Source organism: Haplochromis burtoni, unplaced genomic scaffold (assembly GCF_018398535.1).
Source record: "Haplochromis burtoni strain Fernald_Lab_line unplaced genomic scaffold, NCSU_Asbu1 Contig_15, whole genome shotgun sequence".
Taxonomy (NCBI): domain Eukaryota; kingdom Metazoa; phylum Chordata; class Actinopteri; order Cichliformes; family Cichlidae; genus Haplochromis; species Haplochromis burtoni.
The window spans coordinates 2775891-2801916 of NW_024582376.1; the positions used below are offsets into that span (position 1 = coordinate 2775891).

The 26026-nt window shown below is 41.2% G+C and overlaps 4 protein-coding genes across 4 annotated transcripts in view; 2 read left to right on the forward strand and 2 right to left on the reverse strand.

Annotated features, from left to right (window-relative positions):
- Window positions 1–1149, reverse strand: part of unc119a (unc-119 homolog a (C. elegans)) — a 23626-nt gene extending 22477 nt beyond the window's left edge. The window contains exon 1 of the mRNA XM_005915918.2: window positions 346–1149. Within this exon, the coding sequence (XP_005915980.1) occupies window positions 346–469 (124 nt within the window). The 5' untranslated portion in view covers window positions 470–1149. The remainder of the gene's footprint in view (window positions 1–345) is intronic.
- A 327-nt stretch (window positions 1150–1476) lies between these two features.
- crybb1l3 (crystallin, beta B1, like 3) lies at window positions 1477–5291 on the reverse strand. Its single transcript, XM_005915919.3, has 6 exons — window positions 5154–5291; window positions 4127–4200; window positions 3887–4005; window positions 3665–3797; window positions 3056–3198; window positions 1477–2487 (listed from the first exon to the last, which is right to left on the reverse strand). Exons 2-6 carry the CDS (start codon window positions 4190–4192, stop codon window positions 2319–2321), a joined length of 630 nt encoding a protein of 209 aa, XP_005915981.1. The 5' UTR covers window positions 4193–4200; window positions 5154–5291; the 3' UTR covers window positions 1477–2318.
- Window positions 5292–8580: 3289 nt separating this feature from the next.
- Window positions 8581–11236, forward strand: cryba1a (crystallin, beta A1a). The gene is made up of 6 exons (XM_005915922.3): window positions 8581–8743; window positions 9247–9313; window positions 9473–9591; window positions 9861–10002; window positions 10328–10470; window positions 10694–11236. Exons 2-6 carry the CDS (start codon window positions 9275–9277, stop codon window positions 10839–10841), a joined length of 591 nt encoding a protein of 196 aa, XP_005915984.1. The 5' UTR covers window positions 8581–8743; window positions 9247–9274; the 3' UTR covers window positions 10842–11236.
- Window positions 11237–13717: 2481 nt separating this feature from the next.
- The window catches only part of cpda (carboxypeptidase D, a), a 21491-nt gene continuing 9182 nt past the window's right edge, over window positions 13718–26026 (forward strand). The window contains exons 1-9 of the mRNA XM_005915920.3: window positions 13718–14534; window positions 15219–15466; window positions 20063–20205; window positions 20549–20718; window positions 23754–24151; window positions 24259–24450; window positions 25004–25171; window positions 25411–25520; window positions 25672–25774. Coding sequence (XP_005915982.1) covers window positions 13885–14534; window positions 15219–15466; window positions 20063–20205; window positions 20549–20718; window positions 23754–24151; window positions 24259–24450; window positions 25004–25171; window positions 25411–25520; window positions 25672–25774 — 2182 coding nt within the window. The 5' untranslated portion in view covers window positions 13718–13884. The remainder of the gene's footprint in view (window positions 14535–15218; window positions 15467–20062; window positions 20206–20548; window positions 20719–23753; window positions 24152–24258; window positions 24451–25003; window positions 25172–25410; window positions 25521–25671; window positions 25775–26026) is intronic.

The following is a 26026-nucleotide window of genomic DNA, read 5'->3' on the forward strand; positions in this document are numbered from 1 at the left end:
CACACACACACACACACACACACACACACACACACACTGATGCATTAGTAGTACCAGTCAAACTTTGCACGGCAAATACATCTGCAATTGGACGAGACATCTAATCTACAACTGCACACTGACTGAAACGCACACTGATTACAAGTGCTTAATCTTTTTTTTAAAGCTATAACACTCGGAGGTTATGTCAGAGTCGCTGTCCATGGTATCTGTCAACAAGGAAAGCACATTTACAAAAAAAGACACCGCGAACAAGGAAGGAGCACATGGGTCTGCACTAATCCCATCTAACAGTAAGGCTGAACTCATCCCCCCGTATCGTGCGAGTTGCGGCGGGTTACTCACTCTTGGTGATCTTCTGTAGCCCGAGCACATCCTCGGGCGTTATTACGGTGTGTTTGCGCAATTCTTCTTCGGTTGTAACCGGGATGCCCATGTCTGATGAGTTGCAGCCTTGCTGCACTTTCATGTCCGGCAGGAGAGGGTTGTTCGGAGCGCGACCTGGCAGGAACTGAGGCTTTCTGATGTTCTCGGCGTCGTCGCCGCAGGAGCCGATTTACTTGCGCCTTTAGTTACGCGATGGCTAATACGCCGTACAGCAAATAGGCTCTGCTCTGTTACAAGAATAACTCATTCTCCGAGCCTCCTCCCCTTCTCGATCCGGTAAAAGATAAAAATCAGCCCTCGGCTCCCTCCCTCCTTCCCTCCTCCTCCAAGCCTCATCGGCTCTCTCGCAGCTATTTAATCCAAATCCTGCGGCTTTAAAGCGACCGGCGATGCGTGGCTGTCCGTCTGCGCGCCTCGTCATGCGCTGCCGGTGCGTGCGCGGTTGGCTTTTTGCTCAATAACAGTTTCGCACCTCCGAGATGAGCTCTGGCACCTCCCGCGTGGAAGTTAGTGGGGGTCAGGAATAACCCCTGGAAACCGTATTGTGGATGGTGCGTTCACTGCACCGCTGTGTGGAAAGAGACAGTGGTGCTAAAGTGCACGGCGGAGCTCGAATGTGCAAGCTACACAACGCAAGGCTGTCTGTTTTTGTTTTGTTTTTTAGGGCAGGTATTTAGCCTCCGAAATATAATCGGTGCTGAGGCTTGGAACTGCACAGCTGAAGAGAGTCATCAAGATAGAAATGCAGAGCGACCGGCAAACCAAACAATGTCACGGTATAGTCACAGAACTATTTAGACCATATGGTCTAGATTGTGCTTTGACACTGTCTGCTTTGAAGATCCACGTGTTCACATCTGTCTGAAGCTTGTGTGTCAGCAGGTAGGGTCCAGTGAATGTGTTGAGAGTGAACCAGAAACAAAAAACTTGAGTTCCAGGCTGGAAAATCAAAAGAGCGAGCTGAATGACAAAGCAAGGCACTTCAGACTGCTGTTTCATAGCCAGTCTGAGCAGCATCGAACATCAGCAACATCTGAAGAAAAAAAACAACAACAAGAGGGAAAAGAAAGTAGGCCCAGTGAGACTTGCTTTCAGGTACAGTTCTTTTATTTTTCCATTGGAAAGTTGCTTTCCAGATGCCAGCATCCCTGAGAACATTTAAAATGCAAACCTTCTGGACAGCCCCATCAGTGAGGTGAAACAGGCCAGCCAAAAGATATTCACATCAGCAAACCCACAGCTCTGCACTGCTCTTTTTTCTTCTTCTTCCTTTTAAGTCTATTTTTAATGATTAACCAGCATTGCCGTCCAGTCTCTGAGGCTGTTGCTTTGCGATGAGGATATGGTGCCTCCCTCTGCCTGGAGAAATAACTGCAGGCCATGTGTTGGGTTGAGAGCTGTCCATGGTAGTACTTTGTAAGCAGATATGATATGTGTACCTTTATTCTAGACTAGACTATGGATCCCAGGAGAAGGAGAGCTCCGTGATGAACAGGCTTAGTGACATCATTTCAGCTTGAAATACATCATCGAGTAAATAAAAATAAAATCAAAGAGTTGCAGGTATGATTGGAAAAATAGCATTGAAACAAACTAATAAACACAAACCATTAAATCCACTAATCCCCTTTAATCCCCTGTTCAGATAAATCATATAATCTTTCCATGAGGTCTGCAGACAGAGAGCTTTGCTACTGTTTTTTTTTTTTTAAACCTGTGTTACAGTTACTCTGAGAGTCTGTGACAATAAGAAATTTTCATCCCATTCAGAATCGTTCACCCCGCCACATACTTCCAAATCCTACCAGGAAACAATATTAAAACGCTGTTAGCTGGTGTGGCCATGTGGCTGCTGAAGGATCTCCAGGGGATGTTTTTAGCAGCATGACTTCACCCTTGCTATTCCCTCCTTTTTAGTCAACTGGACTCCTCTATGCGGTCATTTCGAAGCAGCCCCTGCGGTGCGTCTGCATGTCTCTCACGCGGCGGATGGACTGGATCTGGGGGTGGTGGGCTCCCCACTCATTCCAGTGCTTGAAAGGACCCATTTCAAGCATATATTGGTAGCCACGGTAGCCAGGGTACTGGTAACCCACCCAGCTATGTGAAGAAGACAGAGACAGAGGTTAACTACAATGCTTTAGCTTTCAGTTTTCAGCTACGTTGCTATACAAATGACAAAGGTATTTTCTGTATAAGACAACACCTCCCAGTGCTTCGTATTTTACATCTGTTTTCATATTTATTTGTTCTGTCTTTTCTTATTGCACTGTGGATTTCCACGTTGTAATTTTAAGTATTTGATGGGCTATACAGGTGTACACTGTATGATGGTGTGTTATATTTCTTGGTTATTATTTTTGTCCGATCTGTGAGACTACAGATGAAAAGGAGCCTTTTGACTAATTCTGGAATCTTTGAATCTGAAGAGCCCAAATACACTAAAGCTATAAATCATCCATATTATCTGACAGAGGCATTTTGGATTCTGGCCTTCAGTGAGGTCATCAAGTCTACCAGTTACGGCCCAATCCCCCTCCAGTCAGGGTGAACAGTACCCCTCGATCACCCCAAAAAACATGCCCTAAACAGAGAGCTCAAACCAAGTGGGGAGTTGCCACTGAGCCTGAGTGGAATTAGCCAAAAAAGATAACTAGAAATGGCTTACGTTCCACCGGTGACCTGAATACTGGCAACACGATCCTGGAAGCCGTAAGACCACAAACTTGGAATATCCTCGTCGCACACTTCCATCTTACGACCCTCAAAATTTGCACATTCATACAGGCAGATCTTGTGGTCCTGCGGGTCCTGTTGGAGAAATACATTGTTTGTCGCAGATTGTGTAAATGTTCATATTTCTATTCTAGATTAACAAACAAAACAAAACAAAACAAAACAAAAAAAAAACATAACCAAAGCAATATTATGATAACTGAGGATAAATGATGTACACAATGGTTGTGTAATATAAATGTTTTAGAAGATAAAATCAAATCCTTGAAAAACAACAGTGAATACTTTTTGTTGTTTGGGGGTTTTTTATAGTTGAAAATGTAACAGCTGCAAAAAAAAGACATCTAATGAATCCTTTCATCCAAAAATGGAAGAAGACTATAAATACACGTGTGAACCCCTCCCCTCACACCAAAAAAAAATTTCCTTTGAGCCAGCAAAAGACAAAAGAAAGAATAGATGGACACGAGCTGCAACGTGAGGCGGACACCAGAAACTAAACCAAAAATTGACAGGCTGAAAAATGTCCACCACAACTTACCATCCGGAGAGGTCTGATTGACATGATGCGGTCGCACCTGTAGCTGTTGGACCAGGTGTCCCAGCGGGGGTACTCTCCTTTCTCCAGTATGAACATCTCACCGGTCATGTTCTGCTGCTCATACCCGACCCAGCTGGAGAGGCGGACAAACAGATAAGGAAAAGGGGCAACCTAAAGTGTGCTGTCACTCACAGTGTGTCTAACACGGGGTCAGTGACTTACGGTCCGATCTCTACCCGGATGGAGCCGATTCTCTCCATGCCCTTCTCGCACAGGTTACGGGACTCTCCAAACAGGTCCATTCTACGTCCCTGGAAGTTCTCGTATTCATAGAGGTATATCTGGAAAGCAAAAACACACTGAAAGCATTAGTTTCTCAAGTACAGTACTTTAGATACATAATTACTTGTTTTCATGTTTTTTTTAGGGCTCTTGGTGTTAAAAAGAAAACCGTAGTAGTACCTTGTGATTGCGCAGCCCAATGGCAGAGTGGCTGCCTATGCTGCCTTGAGCACCTGAGTGAGACATGATCAGCTCTAGAGGGAAGAAGCATGAAGTCAGTCAGCTGTTTTTAGAGATCCTGAAGAGGATAATTACTTCCACTCGACTGCTGGAACATGGCATAAACTCCAGCACGGCAATGAAATTAAAATAGTGGTCATTTAAAATCAAAGATTACTATTCTTTTCTTTTTCTAAAGATTCGCTGGATAGATCCTTGATGCTTATTCATTTAAAAGTAGGTTTTTCTCAGAGTTATCCAATGGCTGTTTTCAGATATAGCTTGTTTTACTTTTGCAGTCTATAAAACGAGTCAACACAAAGCAAACTGAAACACATAATTTGAAGTCAGCTTTTCTTCTGGCACATCCAGCAGTGACATCACAGTTGGGGTCAAGGTGAGAACTTCAGCCACACCAGTTCAACAACAAAAACAGGATTTAAGTAGAGTCAAGCTGCTCATTAAGGATAAAAAAAAAATCCGTTCTGAAAATGATTGAGCTCATTATGAAATAAAAAAATAAACTATGGGTGTCTTTATATTCAAGCATTTTGGACACATCGTTATTATGTGAACATAAATCTAAGGCTGATCAGTTTTTAATGCTTAACTTAGTTATAATAACTCACTTTATCAGATTTTGACCGTAAAGTTGTATTTACTGTGTAAATATTCCAGGACTGCAAGAACATTCAATGATCATCCATAAATCTGTCAATAGTGGCCTGAGCGGCTTTTTAAGGACAAAAGCACTGGGCGCAGTCTCTTATCTTTCTCATTCATGTTAACTTCAGGGTGACAAATGAACACGTAAACTGTATTCTGTGTCAATATTCCTCCTGTTCAGGCCAGAGTTAAGGTTTAAGAGAAGAGGCAGTCCCTAGTTGGTTCTTTGAGTCCAAGGTGTCAGTAGACAGGAAAACAAACACAACATTTCCAAATAACGAGTCTAGCAGTTCTTTAAAAGTTAGAAAGAGGAAAAACTTACAGTTACAATTGAAGGAATGGCCGACCTTTAGAGAAAGTGATGGACGCCGACCTTATGAGAGGGGATATATATATACATTCACATCCAAACCAAGTCTACAGAGGCAGGATTCCGGCTTCTCATTGGCTGTGAGCTGGCTCACAATGTGGGGTCAAAGGGCACGCTGCTAATCCGTGGACAAGTCATGATGACTCAGCTGCTCCTTTTGTTGTCCTGGACCATTGTGGGGGACCAGGGACAGTCACTGCCATCAGCAGAAAGTCTGCACACACACACACACACACACACACACACACACACACACACACACACACACACACACACACACACACTTAGGTGTTTGTCCTGTGTGTGTGAAGCTGTCACTTCTCTTCATGACTTTCTTTTAAAAAGCTTTTTCTTTTCTTCATGTTTTTTCTTTTCTGTCTTTCATTTCATTTTCACTTCTTGCTCTGTGATATATATTTTTTTGGCTTTCACTTTCATTTTTTCTCTTTTTTTTGATGCTTCGTGCATGCAGTCTAAGCTTTTGAGCCCCACGTCTCTAATATGCTGACTGCAGTAGCTTTTGTATAGGCAGGCAAACGGACACTCTTTGGAACATTTGGGTGGTCGACAGGCTATAGTCATGCAGATAGACATGCATCCATGATTGTATCATACAGACGCATTATTTTCTACATGCACAGCAGCAGACTTGCAGAGTGGCAGCTTCTTGACATGACTTGTGAAATGACCAAAAGACCAGAAACATTAAATGTATTTTTGTTTGCTATATTAAAATAACAACACGGTGTCATTTTCTTTTACAGTCATGGAAAAAGCAAGTGCACTCTCTCTTTCAATTTTAAGGTTTTATGTATCTGGACACAATGAAAACATAATCTACTCCTTAGCAGTGTCACGGCGAATGGGATGAGCCGTGTGGAGAAAATAAAGGAGGATCCAAGCACAGGCACTTGTGGAGGTGCGAAGGAGGTTTGTTGTAAAAATAAAACACAAGGTGAAAAATGGCAGAACGGAACTAAAGATAACCTAAAGTGTAAGAAACTAAAGTATCAAACATGAACACAAACATGACAAAGGGTGAGCAGAGGCATACAGTATCAAGGTGGACAGCAGGGTGAACACACGGTGGATACACAGACAGACCAGCAACTGGTACACGAGTAGACACAACTTCAATACACGCAGAAGAACACAGGGAGATTACAAACAGGTGGGGAACACAGCTGGGAGTAATTGACAAGACGAGACAGGGGAAGCAAAACTGAATACACTGACATCAGACATGAACCTTCAAAGTGGAACATGGAAACATACACCGACAAAACTCAGACCTGATACTGGCTGTTTTCTCAGGCTTATATTATATTATATTATTTTTGTGTGTGTATGTGATGTGTTGGTTGTCTGTTTGTTTGTTTGTTTGTATGGACATACTGCAAATCAATTTCGCTGTAGTGAAACAACTACAGCAAGTGTGAGCAACTCTATAAAAGTGGGACTTTTAGCAGTTTGCTGGTCTGTAGTATTCAGGTGTGTGCTAACACAATGCCAAGGAGGAAAAACATCAACAATGATCTTAAAGCAATTGTTGCTGCCCATAAATGTGAAATTAAGGCTATTTTCAAAGAATTAGAAATGAGTCATTCTGCAGTAAGGAAAAAAAGAAGGAAAGAAAAACGACTCAAATGAAGAAAACATTCAAGATTGTTGCAAATCTCCCAAGAAATAGACGTCCTGCCAAATTTGCACTAGACTGTGCAATGCTCAGAGTAACTGTGAAAAATCCACGAGTTAAATCTCAGACACTAAAGGCCTCAGTTAGCATGTTAAATGTTAAAGTTCATGACAGTACTATCAGAAAAGGACTGAACCAGTATGGCTACCAGGAGAAAACAAACCACAAAACCTCTGGATCAATTTCCTTTAAACAGAGACCAAAATGAAGAAGTTTGGCCGTAATGCTCAGCACCATGTTTGGAGACAATCCCCCACACCTTATCAGCACAAACACTTCATACCAACTGTCCAGCACTGTGGTGGATGAGCGATGATTTGGGGTTGTTTTGCCCTCACAGGACCTGAGCATCTTGCAGTCACTGAGTCAACCATGAACTCATCTGTATATCAAAGTGATCTAGAGTCAAATGTGAGACAGATAAAACTTCCCTGAAGCTTGGTCATTCAACAGGACAGTGATCCCAAGCCTTTTCTATATTGGTGACATATTTCTTTCCATTTAGTTTGGGTTACACTGATTTCAACACTGTACTTGTATCTTTTTGACATTTGAGAAAGTAATTTCACAATGGTTTAGCTCTTCAGCCTTGAATGTTAGATCAGCACAACAGCTTCACTTAAAATAAAAAGAATTCACAGTGTCCATGTTTAATCAAGTGGTTAATTATTCAAATGCTAAACCAAAAGTTTCTTAGATAAAACTCCAACAGGTTTTCTGCTTCAAAGCATTAGTTTTTCCTCACTGACCCACAATATGCAGGATGTGAAGCTTTAATCTTCACAAAAAGAGTGTAATTGATGCCGCCTGTATGAATGTCTTTGCAGGAAATTAAGTCATAAATTATTATTTATTTTTTCTGCCTTAAAGACAAAATTATATTAGGGTGCATAATAATAACATGTGAAATGCCACCTATTCACAGACAGCCTTTGACTTTTTAGTGCAAAGCAATTTTTGGCTCCTTTTCATTATCATTATTATTATTATCATTATTATTATTATTATTATTATTATTATTATTATTATTATTATTATTATTATTATTATTATTAACAGTAGTAATAGCAATATGCAGGGAGAAGATGAGTGTACACTGGAAGGTCAGTTGTTCCCGTGTAAATGGTTTTCTCTCTGTGTGTCCTTTGTAAGCTCTGCATGCATGTGTGAGTGCATGAATGAAGCCATTGCATGTCTGTCTCTGTCCATGACAGTCTGCCTGCATGACTGAGCATGCGTGCACATTGATTTGAGAGGGGAGAGGTGAAAGGATCGGAGACGTGGGGTCAGTAGAAGCGGACATGATGTACAAATCTGAGACAGAGCACACCGCATTCTGGAAAGCCCTTGTGAGTAAACAAGAGACAAGTTATCTTTTGTATTAGACAAATTTTTATGTCCCCCTAGATTTTGAAAAACCTTTAATGATGAAAAGTCTAAGCTTGCCTAACTTTTTTCAATTTTTTTGCTTTCTAACTTAATTCTACTTGTGGTGCTTTTCCTATTTGCAGGGCAGTCTCTGCCAGGACTGTGAACATCTGTTATCTGTTATCAGACTAGGCCGTGCCAGGACTTGGTCCGGCCCACCGGTCATGGACCATTTGGAACTTGTGCTTATCTGCACTGGGCACCGTGCCCTCCATCCAGTCCTACTGCAGCTAAAGCCCAGCAGCTCAGCGCCGAACAATGCGCGGAGCAGCAATGTGCTGACTCCTGCCCCGACCCACAGGCCCAGCTGCTTTTCAGCACCAACATGTATAAATAGGTCCGTTTACTCTGAGGTCAGGACATCGTTTTTGTGGAGCCCCCTGTGAGCACTGAACAGCTATTCTTTGGGGCCGGTCAGGTAAGCCCTCTATCTCAGTCCATTCAGCCTATACAACCTTGTGCAGACTATTGTCACTTACATTTTTGCATTTTTTTTTTCCTCTTTGTGGATTTCGCTGAGTCACATGAATGTAAAGACAGAGAGCAGACATGCATATGCAAAGGTGTACTGACGACACACAGGGAGGACATGTATGCACTGTGTCTACATCTGAACGTGGTTTCATCAAGTGTGGAGAATTTCCCATAGTTAGCTGTTTCAAGCCCAAACTTGTATGACAAAGGCAGTATTGTTATATATGTCAAAAACATTCTAATTAATGAACTTTGTAAATTTTGTTATAAAATTTGGTCAAATTCAAAAAAAAGACACACCAACATGACACATAAAATGATGACAGCCTGTAAGATCCTCTTATATTTTGCATAAAAACTGCAGAAACGCTCGTTATTGTTTTAAGTGGTGTGAATGATAAGCTGTATGTTTAATAAATGCAACACTCCCTGCTCCTCACTCTGAAGGTATATCAAGTCGGAAACACAAAGTAGCATGGCTCTAAACAACCCTAACCCACTGGGACCATGGAAGGTGAGTCTGACGCCCTTGTCATGGATCAACAACAAAAGCAGATAATGCTTTTAAATATCAAGCCTGGCCTGATAAATGTGTGACGTGTGCATCTGTGCACACATCAGTGTGTGCGTGCAACATGTGCATGCTACATGTATGCATTTGTGTCCGCTCCAGATCACAGTTTATGACCAGGAGAACTTCCAGGGGAAGCGTCTGGAGTTTACCTCAGCCTGCCAGAACATCATGGAGTGTGGCGTTGACAACGTTCGATCCTTGAAGGTGGAGTGTGGCGCGTAAGTCACCCACAGAGAAAAGAAAATCTCGAAACCAGAGTGTGACCTAAAACACATTTATCATTTATTAGAAAGATACTGAAAGATCTGTTAGTATTTAAACTCAAAACATAACATCTGAAATTACTTATAGACCTCACTTATAACTATTTAAAGTTCATTATAAGCTTTTTTTAAATATACAAAACATTTGCCTGATGTCTTCTAATTGGTCTGTGTTCCTGTGATCCAGCGATGCATTCATGTGTCTCTCTGTTTGTTCGTGGCAGCTGGGCAGGATATGAGCACTCCAGCTTCTGTGGCCAGCAGTTTGTTTTGGAGAGGGGAGAGTACCCTTACTGGGAGTCATGGAGCGGCAGCAACGCCTACCACATTGAGAGGATGATGTCTTTCCGCCCCATCTGCTCTGCTGTGAGTTTCTGTCCTAAATCAGCAGCTTCTGCTTTTTCTCCATCTATACAAAATGTAAAAAAAAAAATGTATTTGTCTCATGAAATGGTCTCATGTGTGTGTAAAGCTCAATAGAGTGACTAATAAAGGCGCTGAGTGCAGCCTAAAATAGAATGGAGTGCACTTGCAACTTGTAAATTATTAGATTTTGGGCCCAATTCACACAATTTTAATGATTATTATGCAACTCTTTTATGCCTGGAAGGTTGCTACCTCATTACTACACCTATCACCAACATCATGTGTTCTTTTGTCTGTTTTCTCTGGCTGACTCATGCTCGCACAGAATCACAAGGAGTCCAAGATGGTGCTATTTGAGAAGGAGAACTTCATGGGGCGCCAGTGGGAGATAAACGATGACTATCCTTCCCTGCAGGCTATGGGCTGGGGCAACAACGAGATCGGATCTATGCAAGTTCAGAGCGGCGCGTAAGTCTCGACATCGGAACTCGTATTACTCTTTACAGGCTTCACACATGTTAAAATTGGAACAAGTGAAGAAAACTGTAGCTGATAGTGGCTTCCAGGCTTATCCACTGGCATCTAACTGTTGTCTTTTCCTCCTGTAGCTTCACGTATATTTTTCTAAATGTATTTCATTTCACTTGCTGTCTAAACCACAAATTCCCCTCTCCTCCTCCTCCACCACCAGCTGGGTGTGCTACCAGTTTCCAGGTTACCGTGGTTACCAGTACATCATGGAGTGTGACCATCATGGTGGCGAGTACAAACATTACAGAGAGTGGGGCTCCCACGCTCAGTCCTTCCAGGTGCAGTCGCTGCGTCGAATCCAGCAATGAGACCCCGCGGCCTCCTCTCCCAGCCTCTCGCTCTTTACCTCCTCCAGATCTTCCCTCCTGCTCCTCCTCTTCCACCCTTAACCCAATCATTCCAGCACCTTCTGGTGCTTTATCATCGAGATGTTTACGACACTTTTCTTGTCTGTTGCCAAATGAAAATAAAGAGAAAACATGAGAAGAATAAAAGAAAGTTAAAAACAGGCCACTGTAGAGAAGCTCCTGACTGATGCCCCGCTGAGGAAAGAAAAGGAGGATGCTAAAAACAGGCCTCAAGGCAGCAGCAGGGTGGTGATGTCACTCAGAGTCATTGCTCCTCATATTTGTGGGTAACTGTGGTGCTGCCAGTGTTCAATAAAGAAAGAAGAAGGCAACTTAAATAAAGAGTCTGCTGCTAACCTCTGGTGTGCTCAGTTGTGATTTATTTTAAAACAGCGAGCTTTGCTTTAGGCTTCTCTGTTTAACTGTGACTATTTGCAGTGAAAAGAAACTGGGAGCACATAAGGGATAGTAGGTATATTGGTAGTCATGTTTTGTTTTATGCCTTAATAGAAGCAAAATTGACTTATACTTACATAACACCTTTCTACTCCATTTGAGCACTCACAAGTGCTTTCTAGTACAAGTCACCCAATCACATACCCTGGTACCCTGGTTCTTCCATATTTTACATATTGTGTGGAAGTGTGGGGAAACACATATAAAAATACAACTAATCCATTAGTCACAGTACAGAAACGAGCACTGCGTATTATTCACAAGGCTGGTTATCTAGATCATACTCACAAACTCTTCCTTCAGGCAAAGTTACTTAAATTCCAGGATCTGGTTAATTACAATACATCTATAATCTTATACAAAGCCTTTAATAAACTTCTACCTACAAATTTACAAATTATATTTGAAATTCGAGAAAGGGTTTATAATGTGAGAGGCTTCAGAGAATTCAAATTACCCAGAACTCGAACAACCCGTAAAGGTTTTTGTGTGTCTGTATGTGGTGTGAAAATCTGGAACAGTCTGAGTTTACAACTGAAACAATGCAAAAATATTCATAGATTTAAATTCCTCTACAAACAGTTGGTCTGGTCACAGTATACTCAATGATGGTTTTGTTGTGCTCTGTAATGTCTGTTCTCTTACCATTGCTGGTATGGATTCAAAAAAAAAAAAAAAAGTGTGCGTATGATTGTACATATATGTACATGTGTGTGTAGATATATATGTATGTATGTATATGTATGTGTGTTTGTCACTATGTAATTATTATTGCCTGTTACCTGTGGTAACGCAATTTATAATTAATATATATTCTGTATTCAGTTATGAAGGTTCTATTTGTTGTTTGCGAGCTGCCGTTGAGATGCTTGCATGTGCCCGGGGCTGTTGATGGTTTGTTTGGTTGCAACGATGGGCGTAGCTGCGGGAAGCTTATTGTTTTTTGTTGATGAGTGAGTATAGGGGTGGGATTTAATAAGTTTTCTTCGTCCCACTCCTTTTCAGGTAATTTTTGTTTTTGTTTTGTGCACTTTATGTTCAATATATGTATTTTTGTTGTGCCTGAAATGAACAAATAAATGAATGAATGAATGAACATGCACTCACACTCGGATCAGGGGCAACTCAAGGTTTAGTATTTTGCCTAAGGAGTGTCATTAGCCAGTACTAAAGCTGGTTAATTATTGGAAAGCACGAGCATCTTCTTGAATCTTTTAATGTGGAAATGAGACTAATTACTTACTTTTAAAATCAGGACGCATTGGGACTTCCTTATAATGGCTAACAGCAGGAAGCAACAGCACAGATAAGGAAATCACACAATGAAATTCTTAGATCCCTTATGCTAAACCTATTAGATCTAGTTTAGTTTGCCGCTGCAGCTTTAACCCCTGCAGTTATAGTTTAGCCAGAGCTGTCTGAAGTTAAACACCTCGGGGGTTTCAAAAACTTCTACAACTTGCTACCAGCTCAGGGAAAACAAAGCACTTTGAAAGCATTTTGAAGTGTCCTCAGAACCTTTGAAAGGTGAAAAATACATGTATTGAAAGATTTCCAGGCTGCATGTACATCCTAGCCTGGAAAATGTGAGGAGAGTTTGTGTTTTTGAAATCTGAAGGCTCTGAGAGATGCTTTGGATTGCAATTTTTCAGAATTTGCTAATATTGGTAGCATCCATTCTTTCCCATTAGTGGTGGTCATACAACCCCACAAGAGGATATTCCTACCCCCCATGCTTAACAGCTGACAAATTGGGATAATTTTGTTCTCCAGACACTAAAGCGTTGATTTCTATGCTCTAAACATTGGTTTTGTGAAGAGATTGCAGATAAAGTGTTCATATGGACAACAGACCTCCCTTTCTTTTGGCAGTTCCTTCTTGTCTAGTCGAGGCCCATAATGGCCACATAATAAATTAAAAACCATATGTAATAATATAAAAATAAAAAAGACAATGCAATGTATGAAATCATATACTTAAGAGATCAAAATACCATATGAATTTAAAATGCTTTAAAACTGTACAAAATAGACGGTATTCTGTTTTATATCAGTCCCCCATTCCAGTAAAATTAACCCTTTTAAAGCCAAATGTAGTATATTTGATGACTTGTTGAGTGCTTTTGGGACTTATACAGAATTTTTCTTCTACATTTTTAGCATTTTTATTTTAATAAATGACCAAAAAAGACGGATGTACCAAGTACGATACAAATTAAAGCTAATATATATAAATTGTTATTCAATATATTTTTTTTAATGGCCAGGTTCAATAAACACCGTTTTCAACAAATAGATTTTTCTGGCAATTATTTCGGGCTTTAAAGGGTCAAAGGCGGAACTACTCCGGCCCACCTTAAAATCTGACGTCACCACGAAGCTCCGACCCTGTGAGGTGAACGGAAGTAGATGGAAACAGGCAGGCCAGAACAACTGTGGCAGCGGAAAGACGTCCGTCCGTGCGGAGCCAAATACCAAAATATCTGAGTGTAGTGTTTGTTCTTCAGTTACCAGTTCCGGATGGTGTAGAAGTAGAAGACAGGTCAACATGGTGGCTAACTGGGAACATGTCTCGATGACGCTGAAACTACGGGTGTCACTTTTCGCCTTTCTTTTCCTTTTTGTCGTCTCTCTTGGCGACGACAGACTGCTCGGCACAAGAAGCGCCCGAGCCTCTACGGAGGAAGCGGTAGAAACTTACGACATATACTACAATTATAATGAACTAACAAAACGTTTACAGTCGTTAGCCCAGAAATACCCTCACATAGCTAACCTGTCGACTGTAGGGCAGTCCGTGGAGGGCAGGCAGCTGTGGGTGATGCGGATCACCAGGGACCCCGACAGGAAGTCACTGGGGAAACCTAAATTTAAATACGTTGGGAACATGCACGGCGACGAAACCGTGTCCAGACAGGTGCTGGTTTACCTAGTGGAGTACCTGCTAACCAAATACGGGGAGGAAGAGCGCATCACTGAACTGGTCAACAGCACGGATATTTACATCATGCCCAGCATGAATCCCGACGGCTTTGAGAAGTCCACAGAGGGGGACTGCAGTGGTGATCACGGCGGTCGAAATAACGCCAACAATAAGGACCTAAACAGAAGCTTTCCTGACCAGTTCGACAAAGCCACCGTGGATCCAGCTAATATCCCCGAGGTGATGGCAGTGATGAGATGGATCCAGGAGAAAAAGTCAGTATTTTTGGCGTTATTTGTTTTAAACACGCAGATAACAGATGTTTTTGTCAAACACGCAGATAACAGATGTTTTTGTCAAACACGCAGATAACAGATGTTTTTGTCAAACACGCAGATAACAGATGTTTTTGTCCAGCTATTTGAGGTTTTGACTCGTGTGGCTTTGATACTTTAGCTAATCTGTTTTCAGTTATTGTCTAGCTAGTTGTGGAGATCAAAGAGCAACTCCATCATTCACAAGGAAGTGCAAGGTTCACAGAGTAAAAGTTGTCACACTAGCTTCACAGCTCTTTGCAAAGGGGGGATGCACCTCAGGTCATCCTACATTATAGGCATTTCTCTCATCATCACTTTTTTATACAGAAAGGTTCACAGTTTCATCCTAATTTAATGTACATGTCCATATGTTGAGCCTTTCTAGCGTTAAAGCTGGGGTTGGTTAAAGTCCTTATTCTTTATAGTTGTTCATGATATTCAGCCAAGAATAATTTGATGTGTCAGCAGTCAAACATGATCAAGTCAATTGTTCATAACTCAGGCTGACAGTCTTTTTAGTGTTAGATTCTTTCTTTACTTCATGGCAAGTATAGACATGAATGTTATGGTAACAAAGAGTTTGGAGCACTGTGAATTTTATGCTTTAAAGCTAGTGATATAAATCTGTCTTTATCTCCTTAGATTTGTGCTGTCAGGGAACCTGCATGGTGGCACTGTGGTTGCCAGTTACCCTTTTGATGACTCAGCCTCCCACAATCAAGAAGGTCACTACAGCCCGTCGGCGGACGATGGTCTGTTTCGCCACCTGGCCCTGGTGTATTCCCAGAACCACCCTGTAATGAAGACCGGTAAGCCTCACTGTCCTGATATGCCAGAAGAAACATTTAAAGATGGCATTACTAATGGAGCGGCGTGGTACGACGTGCCAGGTAAGACAGCCAAGTTTCTTTGCTCTTATTGATCTGTGCGGGGCAGAACGCCCTCAATAATCTATCAGGGTAAATGAGGTTATCTCACTGGATTCAGCTGAATAAACTGAGCTTCGTTAATCATATAATATTTGTTTCTGCTAGAACTAAATGTATGATGTCCTTGTTTGTTTTTGGACAAGGACATAACAGTCCAAACTGAGACACTTTGTGTGTGTGAAGGCATGGAGATCAGTGGAACCGGTGTGTTGTTTCTTTGAATGAAAGCTGATTGTTGTGTAAGATGGTTATTTAGTCATTGTTCTGGAAAGTCTACTTTGCCAAGCAGGTGAGTGTGGTTGCAAGCTGAATGTTTTCTGTTACAGCTGCATTGTTTGCATTGTATGTAGGCTGCAAGCTGTTTGAAGGGTCTGGCCTAGAGATTATTTCAGTTTTCTTCACACATGCACTGCAGGCAAGCAATCTTCTAGAGATGTGAAGGATAGTGCAGATATAGAGTATCCAGGCAGCACCATCACTTAAAACAGATAAACAAACTATTTATGTTGTGAAGTTTAAAGATTTTTTTAAAGATTCTTCCATGATAGATTGCATGCAAAATATCTGCATTTGCATCAGAGAAAACATTATGCCACATTCCAGAAATGGCACGTAGTAAACCTTCTTTAAGGCTCTTTATGTCTTCATTAAATATAAGCTTGGTTAAAACAGAGCCGTTATAATAGCGGGACATGGCATTCCAAAATCCATGCAACAATTCATGCAAAGATGGCGGTTGAAAAATAATTTTCAGTGGGGGGGTAAGCTTTTTTTTTTCTTTGTTTCGTTTCTTTTTTTTTTTTTTTTTTTTTTTTATTTGTTCTTCTTCCTTTTTTTTTGTCCCATTGATCATTGAGTTTAAAATTAATTTAGATAAAACTTCACAATAACTGCCTCCAAAAGTTCCCACAGTTGTTTCCTGATTTCTAGTAGCAAGACGTCTTTGTAAAACACCTTATAACGCAGTGTTCATCTAGGGTTCATTTATTTCGCTGCCTTGTTTAACACATGATAGCCAGTTCACAGCCTCTTTAATACATGTACATATAACAGAATAGAGGTCTTATGCTTAGTGCTTTGAAACACAAAGAGCTTAAGTGCTTACAGTGCTTCGGGATTTTGACCCTACTCCAAAACCAGAAGTGCACTGCTCATCGTGTTTGTGTCTGCCAAAGCCTGTAATTATGCAACATTTTAGAGCTGGAGGCCTCTTATGGCTCTGTGGGCTGACTCTTTTCAGTTGTCAATACACTGCATGTATCAGTTTCTTACATGAACCAAACTAAAAGCAGTTTGTTTTGTTTCCTTGACTTCAGTGTAATTTAGGCTGAAAACAAGCTCTTCTCTGAACCTGAGGGCCAGAAACTCAGTCAGCATGCTCCTCTCAACCTTTGTTTTGTTGGCTTGTCTGAGGGGTTGGGAGTTGGTGATGTGTCTGGAGCGTCGGGTTACCAAACTGCTCTTCCTCTGTATTGCGCTGTAGTAGATGTCAGGTTAGCGGTGGATTTGCCTCAACCAGATTAACTGCTTTGATTAAACTCAAGCTTTGTGTAACTAGCGTGTCGTTTACTCTTTTTACTTGGGTGGCTGTAGGTAGAGCCAGGCCATCTACTAATCAGAAGGTTATGTTTATAAAAGTGTCTGTTAGCCAGCTATTTGAGCAAAAATACTTAAGTGTCATCTGACTGAATGCACCTGTATTTTCCCAGCTGATTTTATAGTCTATGCAGTGAAACTCTGAATATAAAGATGGCTTAAAAGTAAGCACTATTTGTTCTTGTCTCAGTTTGTCATTAAATGGAACAATATTTGTTTACCACTTAGAGAAAAGGAAACACTAAATCATCACCTTAAAGGCTTAAATAGCAGGCAGTATATCCTCGTACTTATCAGAAACACAGTGAAAGAAAAATTAATGTTCAGGTTAAATATTATGGATCCTTGACTGAAACATCCACTATTTACTCTGTGGAGGTTCACATTGTTCGTATGAGACACTTATTGAACCTCTTAGCAGCGATAGTATTCATATCTCATTGATGAAGGTGGTGCCAAGAACAACCTTTGAATTGACAATGGGTTCATCTGTCTGCCATGCCACAGTGGATGAAATGTCACGACTAAAACCGGACTAATGGCAGATGATGGAAGCAGTCAGGCCATTGTGTGACGTAATTAGTCATCCAGGCAAAGCTCCAGGAATCAGGTACAAGGGATTTATTGTTTGGGAGTCAGAGCTTGAAATAATAATTGTGCATAACATGTAATCATGACCTATAATCGTTTGACACGGTCTATTGTTCGCGTGCTCTTACTTTTGAACTGTGTTTTGTTCATGTAACCAGATCTGGTGTTATTGATGATGTGCGTTGCTGTCTCCAGGGTCTTATCTGTTTGAAATATTTTTGGCTCATTTAGTTGCTGTCTGTGCTGAAAGAAACGCGTCGCTGCATAGACACTTACAAGAGAACAAGGTCCTGAATCTAATTTTACTGCATGAAAATACCGCTCCACAGCCACGATTATCTGACTGCTCTGCCAGTGTCTGAGTTCACTCACGCCTCTGATAACCACACTTTTAAAAAAACCAGTCACCTGACATTTATACTCTATGCCCTGGGTTGCTATCTTAAATGTTTGACTCAGCTTCTTAAATCAGCACTCTGAGTTCAGGGTGTGTCACTGGATCCGGTACAGACAGGACATGTAAGGTTGGGGCTGCTCTAGGCCTTTTTGTGTGTTTATCCAACTCCTGCATATGCAGGATGTTTGCTTTAAGTGATTTGCCTGAAAGACAGCGAGACTTGGCTAACATCTTATGACCAAAGACAAGCTTCTTATTTTTGTCATGTTGTTGTAGGCAGTTAGATTTAGACATAGTTGAAACAGGGGAATGCCACTTACTGCAATTATTCTACTTTAACAGGTGAGAGATTTTAAGACCTGTTTGCTGCTTGGTTGACAATGCCCCTACTCTCTCTGTTGTGAACACAGTGATTAAAGCATTACCCTGACACGTCTAAATACACCACCCATATTCCAAATAAGCCCAGAGGCCATGCTTCCTATTAAAAAGTCAAATCTGGCTGGTAGCTTTAAAAGTCACAGTTTCAGATACTTAACTTGTTTAGCTGCAGCAAGAAGGAAGCTTTATATTAAAGACTAGCTTTGGAGTCTTTGGAATTCTTTATTTAGACTGTTGAACCCCCTTTACAAAATAAACTTTGGTGTTTATACCATGTAGACACACAAATGATGACTATATTTTGACCCTCATCTTATGCAATGACTGCGTATTAGAAAGGGAATCTTTCAGTGGTTGGTACGAACATAAGGTTATAGAGCCGTAAAAATGCATTTGTGTTGGTATAGGAAGAGTTCATCACTTTGCTTGTAATGTCCCTTTTCAGCTTCCATTGAGTGAACTGGCAGACACTCTGAGTTTCGGGCAGCCAAACAGCTGTCGCTTCACGAGGGATGACTCAGAATAACTTGTATTTTTCCAAGGCTGCTCTCTGAGTTGAGTGTACCATATCACCATCTGTCTTTAGGGTGGAAGAGATTTATTGAGATTTTCATTACTGTGGTTTTTTTGTAACATAGTAAAGCCAATAATACAACAGACAAGCAGACCAGGTTTATAAAATGGTCAGCAGTATGGCTATTTGGAAGATACTCAGTGTGGGTTATACAAGCAATCATAAAATTGCAGAAATAATAGTAGCTCTATTAGTATTTTTAAGAAAATGATTGCAAGTAGTGTAGACTAAAGTGGTGGCGAGTATTGTGACAAGGTAGGGCCTTTCCATACGCTTTTTTTTTTGTACATTTTCCTTCTCAGATTTACTTGCATGTGGCTTTGTTGTGCATCACAAATTTTGTGTGCCAGCATTTTCTGTTGTCTTGTGGTTTGCATCTTCCTCACTGAGGCTGGTGTAAGCTGGTTTATAGAAATTTTGACAGACCCCCTGGCTCAACTGTGTAGGATGAGGGCAGAGGGGGAAAAAGAGAAACGAAGCCCATATAGAAACAATGAAATGTGTAACAACAAACCAACAACTCTGGGCACTTGGTAGGGCAAGCAGCCGCACATCATTGGCATACAGGATTGGGGGCAGAAGTGTCTGTTGCATTTGGTTCCCGGGGCCACCAAGCCAGGAGTCATGGAAACCTTGCAGCCAGGAAGCATCTGACTGCCTGCTCATGTTCCACAGGGATGAACAGCCTGCCCTTCTGTGTGTGTTTCTGTTTGCATTACTGGACTGCAAGGTGCCTTGCAAACCCCAGATGTCGGGGCTTGTTGCCACACTAACTCCCTCTGTAAACTTTGGCACTGAGGGGGACAAAGACAGACTTGAACTTTTACAGACAGATCCTCTTGTATAATAAACAGTTCTGGCACTGCTGGATTACCGTTCAGGGTAGCATAGTATGTAGAATATGTAATTTTTGCATCATTTGCATGCATCTTTTTAAATGTGACTTTAATATCGATTTAGCTGTTTTTAACTTGTGCTTTTATGTACATGTTTTTTATGTTCTTTTTCTTTTATCCAGGAGGGATGCAGGACTACAACTACATTCATGGAAACTGTCTGGAAATCACCATGGAGCTGAGCTGTTGCAAATACCCTTTTGCTTCTGAGCTCCAAAGGGAATGGGATCTAAACAAGGAATCCCTGCTAGCCTACATAGAACAGGTACATAAGAAATAAATTGTCCATAAGATGTGTGTCTTTTGTTTGTTTATATAAAAGAATAATAGCACAATCAACATCTCTGTCATGCAGTTTCTCCACTTAAGCCAAGTGTAAGGTTCTTTAACTTTTGTTGAAAATCATAATGGTCATTTAAGAAAATGCATACAATAAAAAAAAAATGTGGAAAAAAATTAGCCTAAAGCCACAAAGATGGTATTTTCAGTGAATTAAAAAAATCACGTTATTACAAGTGTTTTATAGATTAATACCAACTGTAGTCAAACCAGTGATTTTATAACCACTGAGGGTTTCTTTGCACTCATATTATACTGCTGTCTTCCAGGTGCACATCGGTGTTCGTGGCTATGTGAAAGATGCAGTTAGTGGTGCTGTCCCTAGCAATGTCAGCATTGTGGTAGCAGGCGTTCGCCACAACCTGACGACGGGGGAATATGGGGACTACTACCGCCTTCTGTTACCAGGAACATACAACATAACAGCTGTGGCTCCAGGGTGAGTGCACATAACAGGTTTTTTACAGAGGTTATTCATTAGTGGAAACACTTAATGCTGGGCCAGATCTCTAGTTTCAGTTCAGTGACCAGTGACGGCCCAGAGGTTGCAGATTGCTCCCTGCTGATTGCTACCAAGGGGTTTTTTTGATAGAGTTTAGACTCGTTTGTTGGGTTAGACCAGTGGTTCCCAAACTTTTTTTTTTTGCTAGGGCCGCCTTTGTTTTACAAGAAAAATGTCCCCCCCCGCGCACGTGCACGCACTCCAACCTCCAACCATACACACCCATATTTTGCTCCATTGTGGTTTATTTCACACCTCAAACATTTAGTAAACAATTAAGCAAATACAAGTAAACTGCAATAAATTACAGGTAGTAATAAAATAAACTACTAACTCTGTTACGCTACGTCCACACCTACACGGGTATTTTTGAAAACGCAGCTGTTTCTATGCGTTTGGAGCTTTCGTCCACATGTAAACGGCGTTTCGAATCACTGAAAATGGAGATTTTTTTTTAAACTTCTTTTTTGCGTTAATGTGTGGATGAGGAATACGTGATTTAGACAGGGGAAACAAATCGTGGCAGGATCAGCCTGATGTTATTTGTATCCCGCTGTAACTTTACTATATAAAGACCTAACATCTCCAAAATGACAGGAGTAGTTAATCATTATGAGAAGTGTTTGTGAACTAAAAATCAAGAATGTGGGATACTGTTTGTCCGTGATTTGAAGAGCCCAGCGCTGCTCCCGACGCAGGGAAAACCAATTCTGCAGGGGAGACCTACCTTGGCACTTGTGCAGGTGAAACCAAAGGGCAGATATGCTTCACCATATTTTCTAGTCTTTGGCTTAGAATGAAATTGGTTTGGAAACATATTCAGCTATGCTTCATCTCCTGCTTTGCGCTTGTGTGGGCGCCCCCTGCTAGCAGTGTCCAAGCGGTTTTTTGGGGGGGTTTTCTCCCCCTTTTCATACCGCGCCCCCCCTGCAATGGCTCTGCGCCCCCCACACTTTGGGAAGGTCTGGGTTAGACCAACCTTGATTTTGCTTAATGTATTTTTCCGCACTATAAGGCGCACTTAAAATCCTTTAGTTTTCTTAAAAATCGACAGTGTGCCTTATAAGCCGTTGTGCCTTATATATGAATTCTGGTTGTGCCTACTGACCTCGAACTGATTTTTAAATTTTACAAGGCGCTCAAAAATCAGTCAAAAAATGTTTTACTGCGACTTTGGTAAGCTACGAAGCCGCACTGTTTGATGGATTGTCTGAGCATTACGGCTGCCATAGTCAGGAGCCTCGCGGAGTAATCTGGGTCGTCCGCTTCAGGTTCCAAAGTCAAACGAACACTGCGGCATCACTGAGAGCTAAAAACTGTCCAAATTCATTCATCTGCAATAAAATGATCAGTGTTGCTGCTTTACCAGGTGTAACAATTAAGTTTAACATCCAGGCATCCATGAAAACAGAATTTATAAAATTTAACAGAGTTGGGAGTTGGAAGCAGCAATTTAGCTCGCTAGTTTCCACCTACACATGATATCGCATGTTCTGACTGAAAGATTTCTGAAAAAAGTAAAACGTACAGGCCTGCTATCACTTCCAGCATAAATGAAGACAGAAAACTAAACAGCAGTGACATTTGTAGGGTTACTGAAGTTGGGTTAGCTGATATATCATGATGTGCTACGTGATCGCTAGCAAAGCTATGTTAGCATAAAATAAACAGTGAAGCTGGAGGCCGAATGCTGTTGCTTGTTTCGCTTAATGCGCCTTACAATCTGGTGCGCCTTATGAATGAAAACAGACCAGTTTATCAACAGTGCACCGTATGGGCCGAAAAATACGGTATATATAAGAGTAATGCAAGTTAGACTAATGTGACGTTAAAACCCCGCAAAACAAAACGATTTCTTAATCTCGGGCTAACTAACACCCAGTATTGTGTAGTAAGTTACGTGTGTCTTTTTCTGTTGCCTCAGGTCAACTTTTATTCACTAAAACAGAGGCATCTACCGACCATACCCTATATGGACAAAAGTATTTTTGAATTCAGCTTTTTTTTAATGAGTTAGTCTAAGGAGTTGACTGAATGATACTGTGCTATCTAGACAGAATTTGTTCATCTGTTTTAAATCCACCCTGTATATATGATGCTGGTAGCTGCAAACCCCACTGAAACCCTACCCCTACGCCTTTAGTGTACCTGCCTGGAACTGTAACTACACCTCTTGTCGATGAAGCTCACAGCTATTGTGATTGGCTTATTGCTCTTGAATAGTCTTATGCATTTCTAGCTGCTATTTTGCTGCAGTTTTTTGAGAGAATTACATCACTTCAATATAAGGAAAGTTAATTATATCCTCAATATAAGGGCTCATATGAGGCAAAAACAATCTGGTACCGCATATAAAAGCCCAGACGTGACTACAGGATAACATGTAAAACATCACGCAAAAGTATGAATGCTGGTAGTGGTTTTGGTCACTTACACAGGTTATGTTGTACGTTCTAAAAAACAGCTTCTAAGCCAGCCACAATTGGATACAACTGTTGCAACAAACCAGTTAGTGAAATTTATAACCTCTTGAATAATTAAAGTGGTATTATTACAAGACTTTAGGGATAAAAAGTTACAGAATAGGGTCACTGAGTGACTGAATCGTAAAATTAAGTCTCCAACCTTCTGTTAACTTCCTGCGTCATTAACATCAGCACAAAACTGTGTGCCAGGAACTTGCATGCGTTTCTATTGCCAAGGAGGCCGTGTAGGTGTAACATGTAGGCGGGCCAGAACATAACATTTTACGGTCTCTAATATTTTCCTGTGATTGTCTTTAATACAAGAACAAATACTAAATATAATCTATGTTTACACACGTTGCCTGCATAGCAAGCTACATGACTCCTAAAAAACATACCTGACGTACATAATTGGATCGAAACTTTGTTAAAAGAAATGGTTTTCTTATGGTACACTCAGTGGAAAGTTGTGTTGTATAACAGATTAAATTTAATTTCACTGTACAGGTACATATCAGTGACAGTCAGCAGTGTCGAGGTCTCTGAGGGCAAGGCAAAAGAGCTTAACTTTACCTTGACACCTGTGGTCAGTGAGGCAGCAGGTAGCAGCACCACTGTGGCTACAACCTCAGTGCAGTCCATCAGCCATCCAGACAGTTCCACTACCAGCTCTTCTGGCTCCACCCAGACTCAGGTGGTTACTTCTGTTTCTCCAACTTCACACCAACTGGCCAACCAGCCACAGGAATTCCGTCATCACAACTATGCAGACATGGAGCTGTTTCTACGGAAGTACAGCAGCGAGTTTCCTTCTATTACCCATCTTTACTCTATTGGACAGTCTGTAGAAAAGCGTGAGCTGTATGTGATGGTCATCTCAGACAACCCTGTCACTCATGAGCATGGTATGTGATGATATTTGATTTAATGTTTTATTTTTTTATACCAGTAAATCTTGAAAAACATCAAATGCAAACCAGAGAGCATCATTGTGTCTCTTACACTCTCCCAGGTGAGCCAGAATTTAAATATGTGGCCAACATGCACGGCAATGAAGTGGTGGGTCGCGAGTTAATGCTCAACCTCATAGAGTACCTGTGTCGTAACTATGGTACTGACCCAGAGGTCACCGAGTTGGTCAACAACACCCGCATTCACATCATGCCTTCGATGAATCCCGATGGCTACGAGGTAGCTGAGGAAGGTAAGTAAAAGGGTCATGTGCATATTCTGTAGAGCTCTTTACAGGCTTTACTTATGGCTTTTGGATACGTAAGGTGTAACCTTACAGGCCTTAAACAGTAATTTGACTAAGCGTTCCTTGAGTCTGTGGCAACTATTAAATTACTGCCTTTGCTAATGAAACTGCATTACAAACTGACCACACCACATTGGTGTATACTTGATATCTTTAGTGGTCACAAAGAAAGAAGCAATTGACCCTGGAGAGAGACATATGAGGAGTAGCTGTTCTTCTCGGCAGAATTATATTATCTCCTTCCATGCTATGCCGTCTGTGTTAAAATAGCTTTCATTTCCCTTTGTGAGCACGTAAGTGTCCACAAAAGGAAGTGTATGAAGTCATACATAAGTGTCTGACTTAAGGGAAAGTTTGACAGGGCATATCCTGTGTTTGCTAACAGCTACTGTTGTTTGCCTATGTAAGGGAGTGTTGTGGAGGAGGAGCCGAGGATGTGCATATGCTGTGGTTATGGATGCATGTAGATGGCTGCTCACCGGTGTTTGTTTCCTGACAGGTGATACAAATGGCTACAAAGGGCGTAACAACACCAACAATTTTGACCTGAACCGCAACTTTCCCGATCAGTTCGCCAACATCACAGAACCCAGACAGCCAGAGACTAAAGCTGCGATGAAATGGCTGAAGAGCATCCCTTTCGTCCTGTCAGCCAACCTCCACGGAGGCACGTACTGTACAGTGGTGTTTCAGTGTCGCCAGCTTTTGAATGTGGTGATCTGCTAAGTGTTGTTAAAATTTGTAAATATTTTCTATATTTTATGGTTATGATAATTAGTGTTTTTAGTAACAAAAAATAATTTTATGTTCACAGACTACATTTTCTTTCCTACCCACACATTCAGATATTATTATTTGTGTGTATGTGTGTGTTTTACGCTGTATTATTTTTGTTGTGCAATTCAGGGTCCTTGGTGGTCAACTACCCCTTTGATGATGACAAAGATGGGAATAGTTACTACAGCAAGTCGCCTGATGACGAGGTCTTTCAGCAGGTCTCTAGAGCCTACTCACAGGTAACTGGACACCGTTGCTGTGGGAGCTGTTTGAGCCTGATGCTTATGGTTTCAACTTTTAGTACTAATGGAAGCTCATTGAAATCTGTGGAATGACTGTTTGAAAACTTGACAACAACAGTGACCATTGTTTGGTTTTACTTGTATGCAGGAAAATCCTCTGATGCACCAAGGACACCCTTGTGAGGACCTGTACCCTAATGACTATTTTAAGGATGGCATAACCAATGGTGCCCAGTGGTATAGTGTTCCTGGTATGCTTACACCTTTCATTAATTTTGGCATACTCCATGTTTTTAAAAATTCACAAAACCCTTTTATACACTGAACAAAAATATAAACGCAACACTTTTGTTTTTGCTCCCATTCCCCATGGGATGGACGTAGAGACCTAAAATTCATTCCAGATACACAATATAACCATCCCTCCCAAACAGTGGTCACAAATCAGTCCAAATGTGTGGTATTGGGCACATCTGCTATATTGAGATAATCCATCCCACCTC

Bases quoted from the DNA above. Each gene is read 5' to 3' on its own strand.
- crybb1l3 (XM_005915919.3), bottom strand. From the start codon at position 4,192: ATGTCTCACTCAGGTGCTCAAGGCAGCATAGGCAGCCACTCTGCCATT. The intron at 3,798-3,886 runs GTAAGTCACTGA...CCGCCTCTCCAG, and splicing joins ATCCGGGTAGAGATCGGACC to CTGGGTCGGGTATGAGCAGC. The intron at 2,488-3,055 runs GTAAGCCATTTC...TTCTTCACATAG, and splicing joins ATTCAGGTCACCGGTGGAAC to CTGGGTGGGTTACCAGTACC.
- cryba1a (XM_005915922.3), top strand. From the start codon at position 9,275: ATGGCTCTAAACAACCCTAACCCACTGGGACCATGGAAG. The intron at 10,003-10,327 runs GTGAGTTTCTGT...ATGCTCGCACAG, and splicing joins TCCGCCCCATCTGCTCTGCT to AATCACAAGGAGTCCAAGAT. The intron at 10,471-10,693 runs GTAAGTCTCGAC...CTCCACCACCAG, and splicing joins ATGCAAGTTCAGAGCGGCGC to CTGGGTGTGCTACCAGTTTC.